Source organism: Nicotiana attenuata, unplaced genomic scaffold (assembly GCF_001879085.1).
Source record: "Nicotiana attenuata strain UT unplaced genomic scaffold, NIATTr2, whole genome shotgun sequence".
Classification (NCBI taxonomy): Eukaryota; Viridiplantae; Streptophyta; class Magnoliopsida; order Solanales; family Solanaceae; genus Nicotiana; species Nicotiana attenuata.
This window is the reverse complement of record NW_017671900.1, coordinates 66578-78753: the sequence shown is the minus strand read 5'-3', so window position 1 is coordinate 78753 and position 12176 is coordinate 66578. Positions and strand designations below refer to the sequence as shown.

The 12176-nt window shown below is 37.1% G+C and overlaps 2 protein-coding genes across 2 annotated transcripts; both read left to right on the top strand.

Moving 5' to 3' along the window:
- The first annotated feature begins 4604 nt into the window (after positions 1–4604).
- LOC109210796 (probable LRR receptor-like serine/threonine-protein kinase At3g47570) lies at positions 4605–5583 on the top strand. The gene is made up of 2 exons (XM_019374263.1): positions 4605–5089; positions 5199–5583. Exons 1-2 carry the CDS (start codon positions 4605–4607, stop codon positions 5581–5583), a joined length of 870 nt encoding a protein of 289 aa, XP_019229808.1.
- A 4659-nt stretch (positions 5584–10242) lies between these two features.
- On the top strand, positions 10243–10719 carry LOC109210795 (glycine-rich protein 5-like). The gene has a single exon (XM_019374262.1). The coding sequence runs from the start codon at positions 10243–10245 to the stop codon at positions 10717–10719; it is 477 nt and encodes a 158-aa protein (XP_019229807.1).
- Positions 10720–12176: the final 1457 nt, after the last annotated feature.

Sequence of the window (12176 nt, the reverse complement as noted above, 5' to 3'; positions counted from 1 at the left end):
TTAGATTAGACCACTAACCCTACGTATACGTTTTCTATTTACATTTGATAAAATAAAAATACTAGCTCTTCCTCTATTTAAAGTTTACTATTATTTATATTTCTTAATTTAATTAGTTTAGAATCAAATACTTCTAGGTTTAATTCTTGTATAGATAATTAGGATAGTCTAATTTAGTTAATAGTTAATCACAAGTCCTCGTGGGATCGACATCCGACTTTTAGTCACTTTATTACTTGACGACCGCGTATACTTGCGTGTGCGTTTGGCCGCAACAGTTTGCCTGATGGCGATGATGTCGTTGACCCTGGCCTCCGCTTTCTTCGCGCCTGCATGGGCTGTGATGAACTTATCCGCCATTTCCTCGAACGTTGATATTGCCTTAGCCGGTAGCTGAGAGTACCATGTTAAATCCCCTCCTGTCAACGTCTCGCCAAACTTCTTCAGCAGTACCGACGGTACCTGTTCTTTTGATAGGTCGTTGCCCTTCACAGCGGTGACGTAGTGGATCATATGATCCTCGGGATCAGTGGTTCCGTCATATACCCTCAAGTAGGGTCGCATCTTGAAGGTTTTTGGGGTGTAGTGAGGGGCAGCTTCTTCAGTGTATGGTTGTTCAACGAACCTTCCCACGTCGCGTTTTGGTCGCAACTTGGGAGAACCGGGGATCTTGTCGACCCTCTCCTGATGTTCCTTCATCTGATCGCGGAGCGCCTTGTTTTCATTTTCCATTTCTTCCATCTTCTTTAGGATGGCTGTTAGCGTGCCATCGTTGGTCTGTGTCTCGACGGGTTTGTTATTTGCTAGTGCAACTTCCGGTTCGCCCACGGCAGCAGTGGTATCTACCGTCGGTGTACACCTGATGTTACCTTGTGGTGACCTCTCAACCAAGCCACTCAGAGTGCTTGTTAGCCATCTTTCCAGTAGCTTCTTGACCGCTGAGGGTGCTTCAGTGGCCGCAGATGTGGAAGCTCCTTTTTCGTGCAAGATCGTCAGATCTTCGGATGGGGAAGGTGAGATCTCCGCACCCGATGTGATGCTAGGGGTTGCATTCAGGATACCATCGTCACTGACCTCGTTGAGAGGGCCAAGGAGATTAGTAGTAACACCCAATATAGCTTTCGATCTTGTGTTATTCTCAGCCATCTTTTGTGTTTGTGTGGTGTAGAGAATGGTAGCTGGTTGTTCTCTAGGTGGATACTATGATTTTGATTCTCGAAATTCCCACAGACAGCGCCAAATTGTTTGGCTCAAAAGTTAACAATATACTTTGTAAGCTAGAAAACAATCAAAAATAAGAAAAGTGTAAATCGTAATCAAATATAATAGACCTAGAGATATAAAGATGATGTTATTGTTGTAGATCTAGTATTGCAAAGTGATAATATGAACTCAAGAGAATATGTTCGTTTGCAGAGATAGAGAGAGAAAGTCAGAAAATGAGAGAGTTGTATTATTCCAGACTCCCCTCTTTACAATGTGAAGGTCTCCTTTATATAATAAGAGACCTTCCTCGAAATAATCAAAAAGTTACAAAAATAGGTAACGTCTCCCTAGTGAAGACACTGAGTCCTAAACGATGTCGCTTTTGTACCCACGTCCGAGTCGTACCCGCTACGTTAGTCGGCGTACACTCACTGGGCGTACCCACTGGCGTAGAGACGCTGACGGTCAAATTTGACCCTATACAATTACCAAGAGAGATGATAATAATTATTATCACTATTATGATATTATTATGATATAAATACTACTTTCCTCAATTTTATGGACCATCGGTACAAGCTGACCAAATCCATATGGATTTGGCATATCCTTTCTTTGATTAGAAAAGGAGAACAGAAGGCAACGGTATTGCAATCCTTTCTTTGATTGGAAAAGGAGAACAGATGGAAACGTTGTTGGATACTACGCCGTAGGTCCAATTTCAATTTGAATCCTTCCAGGAGCCTAATTAGAACAGCAATCCCACATCGTACTTACTTATTAATAGCATCTTCTGACAGCTATAAATACCATATACTCGTTATTCTATTAGCTCCAATTTCAGCGTTTGTAAACCACTTTGCGTCTACTTTTGACGACTTGAAAGTATTGACGCGAAGGTAATTTCTTTTCTTGTGCTTTTCTTGTAGTTTTTTTTTTGTAAGTCAAGCAAGAAAGATATGTTCTTGTTCAACAAGATGATCCACGCATGAATAAGATGGTCTTAGGGTGTAAGGGGATGGGTACTCATCCCTTCCCAAATATCGGAGAGATTACTCTCAATGTGCCCCGAATATCGGAGAGATTACTCTCAATGTGCCCCGAATATCGGAGAGATTACTCTCAATGTGCCCCGACTATCGGAGAGATTACTCTCAATGTGCCCCGACTATCGGAGAGATTACTCTCAATGTGCCCCGACTATCGGAGAGATTACTCTCAATGTGCCCCAACTATCGGAGAGATTACTCTCAAAATGACCCGACTATCGGAGAGATTACTCTCAAAATGGCCCGACTATCGGAGAGATTACTCTCAATGTGCCTCGACTATCGGAGAGATTACTCTCAATGTGCCCGACTATCAGAGAGATTACTCTCAATGTGGCCCTACTATCAGAGAGATTACTCTCAAATGACCCGACTATCGGAGAGATTACTCTCAAAATGAATGACCCGACTATCGGAGAGATTACTCTCAAAACGACCCGACTATCGGAGAGATTACTCTCAAAATGACCTGACTATCCGAGAGATTACTCTCAAGGCGGCCCGACTATCGGAGAGATTATTCTCAAAATGACCCGACTATCGGAGAGATTACTCTCAAAGTGGCCCGACTACCGGAGAGATTACTCTCAATGTGGACCGACTACCGGAGAGGCCAACTTAAAGTGCAAAGGAACTCATATGTCCACCTTAAGATTGGAAAGTTATAGTTCCTTTTAAGGACAAACCCACGTAGAGGCTGACTTAAGGTGCAAAGGGACTTATATGTCCACCTTAAGATTGGAAAGTTGTAAAGCTTCGACTCGAAGACTTCATGGACTTGATGACGTCGACTTGAACACTTGGAAAACTTTGAAGATTTGGCGGACTTTGCAGACTTCAACTTGAAGACCGACAAACTTGAAGATTCGGCGGACTATGATGTTTCAATCTGAAAAATTTGAGAGCTCAAATACTTCCACTTGAAGACCGACGAGTTTGAGGACCTCAACTTGAAGACTTCAACTTGGAGACCTGAAGGGCTTAGATATCTCAACTTGAAGGGTGGCGAACGTGAAGACTTCAACTTGAAGACCGACAAACTTGAAGATTTCAACTTGGAGATTTCGAGGGCTTAATAGCCTATTTGACCAAGCTTTTTTTTTTTTTTTGCCAAAAGTGCTTTTTTTGGCCAAAAGCACTTTTGGCAAAAAATTGAGGTGTTTGGCCAAGCTTTTGGAAGGAAAAAAAGTGCTTTTGAGGAGAAGCAGAAGCAGTTTTGGAGAAGCAGAAAAAAGTAGCTTCTCTCCAAAAGCACTTTTCTAAGAAGCACTTTTGAGAAAAATACACTTGGTAACTTAGAAAACCTTGAGTTTCTCAACTTGCAGTGGAATAATCTTTACAGTGATTCAACATTGAGTTACCTGACATCTTTGACAAAGTGTAGGAAACTAAGATTACTCAGTTTTTCTAGGAATCCAATAGATGGTGTTCTCCCTACATCAGTAGGGAATTTCTCTAACTATCTGCAAACATTTGATGGACAGCATTGTAAACTCAAGGGCATCATTCCTAGAGAAATTGGCAATCTTACTACAGTGACAAGGATGAATATGCTTAACAATGAGTTGACTGAACATATTCCAAAAACTATCCAAGGCATGTTGAACCTTCAAATACTTTACCTACAATGACACAAGATACAAGGAACCATACCAGATGTTATCTGCACTTTAAAGAATCTTGGTGCATTAGACTTGTCGGAAAATCAACTTTCTGGTTCAGTGCCACTATGTTAGGAAAAGTTACCAGTTTGAGGTATATTTATCTAGCTTGTAACAGACTGAATTCATGCTTACCAGCAAGCTTGGGGGGCCTTCAAGATCTCATAGATTTCAATGTTTCATCCAATTTATTAAGTGGGCAAATTCCTCTGGAGTTTGGAAATTTAAAGGTTGCAACACTCATTGATTTGTCAAAAAATGATCTTTCCGGCAAGATCCCTAGCACTCTAGGGGGTCTAAATAAATTGATAACTTTTTCTCTAGCACATAATACAGTAGATGGCCCAATTCCAGTTTCATTTGGTAATATGATGGCCTTGGAATTCTTGGATTTGTGCTATAATAATCTTAGTGGTGAAATACCAAAGTCATTAGAAGCTCTTGTGTATCTCATGAATTCAATAAACTTAGTGGAGAAATACCCAGCGGTGGTCCTTTCGCAAATGCCACAAGTCAATCTTTCTTGCCCAATGATGCACTTTGCGGTGACTCTAAATTTCACCTGTCACCATGTGTCACCAAATCTCCCAAGAGGAACAAGAAAATTTTGGTTTTGTCTGTCGTTTTGGGAGTGGGTCTAGTATCTATTGCATTAGCCCTCTTTTATGTATTTTTGAGGTTGCGAAAGATGAAGAAGAATGCAAGTCAAGCAGATTCGCCTCTGGTGAATTTTAAAGGACATGAAAGAATTTCCTATTATGAACTTGAACAAGCAACCGAAGGATTCAACGAAAGCAACTTGCTTGGTAACGGGAGTTTCAGCATGGTCTACAAAGGGACACTAAAGGATGGTACTATTTTGGCAGCAAAGGTATTCAAAGTGCAATTGGAGGGTGCATTCAAAAGTTTTGACACAGAATGTGAGATGCTTCGGAACCTTCGCCACATAAATCTGGCCAAAGTCATCACCAGCTGCTTCAACCTTGATTTCAAAGCCCTAATTTTGGAATACATGCCCAATGGGACACTTGATAAATGGTTATACTCTCACAACTTATTCTTGGACTTATTACAGAGATTGAATATAATGATAGATGTGGCTGCAGCATTAGACTATCTCCACAATGGCTATTCAACACCTGTGGTGCATTGTGACTTGAAGCCAAGCTCCGGGTAATACAACTTTTTAAAGTTTCTTCATATCCTTAGACTACCCAAAATAGTTCTTTCCCCCGGGAAATAGTTTGATACTCAAAGTTTTAGCAGATTCCTCCATAACTAGGAAGATTTTCTTATCATTTTCGACCATGATTGCAGAGTATGGACAAGATGGAATAGTATCCACGAGCTGCGATGTTTATAGTTTTGGCATTATGATGATGGAGACGCTTACAAGAATGAGACCAAGTGATGAAGAATTTACCGGAGACTTGAGCATACGACGTTGGGTTAGTGATTCTTTTCCAAGTGAAATTCATAAGGTGGTAGATGCTAATTTGGTACAGGCAGGGAATGAAAAAACCGACACAAAGATGCAGTGTATGGTATCTATCATGGAATTAGCCTTGAGTTGCACCTTAGTGAAACCTGATGCAAGAATTAGCATGGAAGATGCTCTTTCAACACTTAGAGAAATAAGGCTTCAATTTGTCAGTAATCGTCACTAGGTGGAAACAAACCATCCGCTCATGTACCATTGTTGCTTGATTTGCACAAGTACTTAAATTCTCTGAATCCTGGATTGTATGAAGTAGCTCGTTTCTTAATACATGTAGTTTTTTGATGATATATGAAAGTCTAAAATGAAATTTTATATTGAGTGAGAGAAGAGGAGAACAGGCATAGAAATAATTACCTGTGCTTTCTAAATGTCATTACAGCACCATTCAGAGTTCCACATAGGTCATTCTCAAATCATCATTATAAGAATTATATTCACAACATCCGCTGAACTACGAATTTTACCCAAAAAAACACTTCATAATCATCAATATTACTGTATTTAGAGCAATGCTGAGCTAATGGAATCGGAAACAAAGTCAACTAACTGTACAAATGACAGTTGTGGTTACATAACAAAATAAGAAATTAAATTTTATCATTGTGAATATAGTATTAAGAAAATTTCAGTAGCATTAGTCTAAACAATGAACGATATCTGGTTTATGTCACACTTTTTCATTTTTTAATCTCCAAAATAAATCATACTTTACATATTTAAATTTAATTTTGAATTTAATCATATTTTATCTTTAACGACCTACTATTTATGGCAATAAATCATAATCTATGTAAGACTAAAAATTCTAAGAATACTTTTGATTTGTAAAAAAGAAAAAAAAAACATAGCATGTCTCATATTAAACAGCTAAAATTACACGAAAATTGCATTTTTTATAGGAAAGGATAACCGTTTTTTTAGTACCAGCTTACCCTTAAATGCCTGATTGCAAAATGGTCAGCTAATGCATTCCCTTCCCTATATATATGTGAAATATGAACCTGGCATGACTCTAAAAGTTGGAAAATAAATTCCATAGTGAGAATAAATACTCCATGGAATCTCCAAAGCCCTTTCCAAGATTTTCTTCAATAGTAGGGAATTAGTTTCCAGAAAAACCTGTAGAATACCATTAGAAACACAATAAACCAGTGCTTCCCTCACTGCAATAGCCTCAGCCTCAAATATTTGTCGTCTGGTGAATTTCCATTGCCTGTGCATACACCAAGTCACCTCTGTCACCCCTAATGCAAAAGCCATATGAACTCCTCCCTGGATGCCTTCTACTAGCACCATCTGTATTACACTTCAGATATCCCATTGGAGGTAATGTCCATGTCACCTTTTCTCGCTGTGTCTAATAGTACAAAGCTCCCAGAGAACTCCAATTATCAAACCAAAAACTAGAATCTCCTCCCTTCACTTGCCACCAAATCTGATGTTCTCTAACTGCTACCATCTTCTTCCATATAGCAGATCCTCCCTTGTCTTGAACTATCAAAGGATGAGATTTCTTCCAATACTTGTTTCAGAAAAGAGGCATAACCTTATATATGCTGCAAATGCTACTTATGTGGGGAGCAACCAGAATGTGCAAATCACCTATTCCTATGTAGTTCTGTCACAAACCAACTGTGACGGCTATTCTTGAACATTTCAGGTCTTTGATGGGTGCCTGAATTTGCTGTAGACCTTCTAAGTTGCTGCAATCAGAAAAGTTTTGAGTAAAAAAAGACAGCATGGTGGAAATCTGTCCCAACACGCATTTGGTGGATTATTTGGAGAAAAAGGAAAAACAAATGTTATAAAAATAGAGCTAATTCTATCACGAAAATGAAGTTAACTATAGTCTCTTTAATTTTACTTTGTTGTAGACCAGAAATTGGAAATTAAATGCGGCTGAAAATCAATTGTAGAACTCATGGAATCCCACAGGAAAAGAGATAGGGATATAACTTTTGCTTTTTGCTACACTCGTACAGTTTGTTTAGCACCATCTTAGTGCTAGATTTTACTGAAATCTATTTACCCTTCTCAAAAATAGATCAAAATATTCCATGAATTTGTTATTTTGCTTCATTAAAGTTGCCCTGTCTAGATAGAAGAAAAGTAACATCACTACTACTCTGGTAATTAAAACTAAGCAAATGCCATAAATGAACCGATGTTTGTAGACTTTCACGTTACAATTGGAAGGTAGTTAAGCACACAAGTGAGCTACAAGCAAGATTTGCAGCGTTCACACAACTAGAAATCCGGTAAAAAGCGACCAAAGTTGGTCGCTTATAGGCCCAAAAGCGACCAAAAAGCGACCAAACATGCCTGGTCGCTATATTGCTGGTCCCTTCACTTTAGGGACCAAAGTTTGTCGCTAATTAGCGACCAACTTTGGTCTCTAAAGTAAAATGACCAAATATTCCGGGTATTGACTATAGCGGCCATCTTTGGTCGCTTTATTATTTTAATAATATAAATTTGGCGACCAAAGTTGGTCTCTAAATGTAAAATATATTATTTATTTATTTATTATTATTCATAAAACAGCGACCAACTTTGGTCTCTAATCCAAATATTATATTTTAAAATCTGGAAAATGGAGACCAAGGTTGGTCGCTATTTTATTAATTTTTTTAATTTTTTTTTACAAATTAAGCGTACCAAAAGTTGGTCGCTAATTTCAAGAATTTAATTTTTTTTTAAATATAAGCGACCAACGTTAGTCGCTATTTTCCTAGAATTATTTTTTTAAATGGAATAGCGACCAAGGTTGGTCGCTTTTTTAGAAATCTGGATAAAAAGAGACCAACTTTGGTCGCTATTTCCCAGAAAATTATTTTTTTTAAATGAAAAGCGACCAAAAAGAGATCAAAGTTGGTCGCTTTTCTGGGTATTATTTTGGTAGAAACTGCCTGTTTTGGCAGCTACACCACCTGCCAGCATACCAAATCTCTATTACAAGCAACAACAACAACAATACCAACAACAACACAACAACAACAACAACAACAACATTAAAACCAACGAAGTATAAAGTTCAATAGAACTAACACATTAAGCTAACAAAACTAAGTTAACGCTTATTACAAGCTCATTCGAAAACTGGTTCTATTGTCTAGTTCAAAGTATATAAAGTACTCAAGGAGTGTTCTTTCAGCATCCTCGTCCGAAAGTTGGATTGCCTCGCCCGACTCATTAGGTGGCTGACTGCGTATGAATTCCTCCACATCAGCTGTGAAGCGAACCTATAAGAAAAATTATATTAAATTAGTATTTCAAAATTTATATAAAAGTAAATAAAAATACTTAATGAAAAGTAAAAAACTTACATGTATAGTCGAGGATCGACCCTCGACCCACCTTTCTAAATCAGTCTCTTTCTTCTTCTTTACAATACGAGTTTCATTGAATATCTCATGATCTTGCTTCATTGGCATCATAAAGCTGTCTGGTGACTTTGGTGATTATCCTCGGGATAAACTTGGATACAGAGAATAATTTGGATACAGTAGCTGACAGGGTGTGTCTTTTGATCAATTGTTGTTCTAGTTAGCGACAATGATGATGAGAAGGCAATGGCATGTGTTTCAAATAGTGATGGTGTAGGCAGGAATTTTAACATTTCCTAAGTAGATAAAAGAAAGATTATAGAGGAATTCTATACTTTATTTTCCAAGAGGAAAAGGAGTTTAATTGGGAGTGACAAGGTTGATGGTGATGGAATATTTTCCGTTGGTCATGGCAGTTCCCATAAAACGGGGATCATAAGACTCTATGATGACAAAGATTATAGGAAGTTTTGTTCTCAACTTTCTTCCAAGTCTGATCCGTACAAGCTTAATGGGATATTGGTGATATTTCTTCGGATTCAGACAATGATTTGACTGACAAAAGTATGGAAATGTTAATCAAAAGAATTAAAGCTAAAACGTTTTTCTTGGTAGAGAAGGATGCTGAAAAACATTTTATTCAATACTTGTACTTTATAAAATCGAGCCCTCTACTTTTTTCCACTTCCTCAAGATTGTCTACTTATTCTTGCCAAAAAACAAGGGTCATTGAAATACAATTATATTGGAATTGCACATTCTTTTGCCTCAAGGTTTGGATACAGGCCACCAATCCCATTGCTACGCAAATTAGTTTAAATAGTGTTTTCATTTTAAAAGTGTGACAAGTACTTAGCTTTGAACAACAAAAGGTATATCGTTGTCTAAGTATATTAAAGTAGAATAAACAAAAGATAAATTAAAATTTCAAATAAGAAGAAGAAGTTTGGCCAAACAGGCTATAAGTCATGAATGCTACCCGTGGTCCGTGGCATTTGCAGGTCTTATCCTAAATTATGTGTAGTCTAGGAGATCTTAGGGGAGATCACACAATTGAACACACCATATATCTTGTTAAGTTTTTGTTAAGTACTTATACTATATAAAGCAGCCAACGAAAAAAGTGAATGCTGTAGTATAATTAATATCCAAAATAAAAAAAAAAGGAAGAAGAATCAGAACACAATGAATAAAGATGCACATTTAATTAATTTGAAGAAATAACTATTGATTTGCTTTGTTGTATTGAAGAGTTAGGTTGATCATGAGGTTGAGAAGGTCGGTCTCTTAATTCTGAAAAGACGTAGTTGGTTTTTTGTAAACAAAATATAGACAATTAACGCGCAATGCATGATATGAGTATATATCATCCTAACTCTCACATTCTTCCTTATTACTTCAATTTCTCGGCTACTATATAACTTGAGCTCCCAATCTCAAACTTCTCACACTCAAAACTACATCTTTTACATCTCTAGTACTACTAATTAACTCTGAAAATGGCAATTACCAATATTCTCCTAATTATTGTTGTCCTTGTTGCTAGTGCACTTGTTTTACCAACAAATGCAAGGAGCCTTTCCATGAAAGCTACAAAAGCTGAAGATGAACAGAAGACACTTTTTCGCCGCCCTTTACCGCCATACCTTGGTCACCTAGGCGGTCACGGGATTGGTAGGCCCGCTTTTGGTGTAGGGCCGGGTTTTGGAGGCGGAGTTGGAGGTGGTTTTGGTAATAATCCTTTTGGAGGAATATCTAGTGGAAGTGGATTAGGTTTTGGAGCTGGAACTGGAACTGGAACGGGTTTCGGGTCCAGCATTGGTGGTGCCGGAGGTTTCGGGTCTAGTGTAGGGTTTGGAAATGGCGGAGGTTTTGGTTTTGGTGACGATGGAGGTAGTAGTTCTAATGGTAATGGTGTATTTGCTGGTGGCCAAGGTGAAGGAGATGATGCAGCAATTGGGAATCAAAAACCTTGAATTCTCTTCACATGATATGTTACTAGTATTCATTACTAGTTATTAGATTCCACAAAATAATAGTAACTTCGTGTTGCACTAGTTACCAAGTAGGAACTGTTCTTTCAAATATATATTCGTATTGTTTTGCATGTTTTTTAGTACTAATTCTTAGCATGAGTCAAGTTTTTAGTTTGTCAGAATATATGCAAGTTAAATTAATGAGACTTTTATTACTTCACTGGGCCATGTTTGTTTTCGTCTTCTACTTTTCCGTGAAATAGAAGTAAATCAATGGCACTTTTGAGAGAAACATATTGGCATATGATACTAAATTACTAAGTTTCTCCTTCATTTACTGAGGCTCAATTATATTAGTTTATTCTTTAATAATAAAATTATATTCAGCCTATGTAAAATACAAGTTATAATAAACTTATTTGTTTCAAAGTCACTGACCGAGAGTTGCTTCGATTTGTTTGTCATTAAAGATAAAAACAAAACGTCCACAGATTATGGCAACAGTCGAATAGTCTTTTTGGCCAAGCTTTTCAATTCTATAATTCTTCTTTTTTAAAGTTGAGGTATTTGGCTAAGTTTTTGGAAGAAAAAAAAAGTATTTTTTGAGAAGAAGAAAAAAGTAGCTTCTCGCCAAAAGCACTTTTTTGAAATGCACTTTTGAGAAAAATACACTTATTTTAAAAGTTTGGTCAAACACTAATTACTGCTCAAAAATACTTTTCAAATTAATCAATCAAATACAAACTGTTTCTCATCAAAAGTACTTGCATCTTGGCCAAACAGACAATACGCTTCGTTCTAAGTAGACATCACACAACTAAAATGCTATACAATTGGATCGGTAAATTAATTTCTACTTCTAAAAGTAACAATACGATACACTTTTAGAGAGTTAATATTTTACTGAATTATATTCACTATAATACTTAGTAAAGTTAACGAATTATTCTTTTTTCACATTGAATTAACTAACTTTACCCATTATACTGATGAATTTACAAATTACATTTTTTCATATTAGAGTAATTGTACTACGTGTGAATTGCTCAGAAAATACAAATAACGAAAAGTCAAACCTCATTTATATTTTCTGATTAGTTATTTTAATGTAAAAAATAATAATTTTAGTACAGTGAGTATACTGGAAATTGAGTCATGATTTTAGCATCATCACTACTGCATTTTCATTTGTTAACTCTGTTGCATGCCAACAAGATGATACTGCAAATATGCAATGTGCATGGACTAATATCTTCCTAATTGTCACCTAACTTCATTACTGTATAGGGTGAAATTGGTTAACGACCGGTGGATAAATCACGAGGTGACACGTGTATCTCAAGACAAGAGCAAATAGTTGACATTGGATATAAAAGATGAGTTCGGTGATGTATAAATTCCGTATGCATGGGAACCAGTAACAAATATTTGAAAAGAAGACATCGGTTGGGAAAGAC

Coding starts and splice junctions, on each gene's coding strand:
- LOC109210796 (XM_019374263.1), top strand. CDS start 4,605: ATGAAGAAGAATGCAAGTCAAGCAGATTCGCCTCTGGTGAATTTTAAA. Junction 5,090..5,198: donor GACTTGAAGCCAAGCTCCGG/GTAATACAACTT, acceptor CTCCATAACTAG/GAAGATTTTCTTATCATTTT.
- LOC109210795 (XM_019374262.1), top strand. CDS start 10,243: ATGGCAATTACCAATATTCTCCTAATTATTGTTGTCCTTGTTGCTAGT.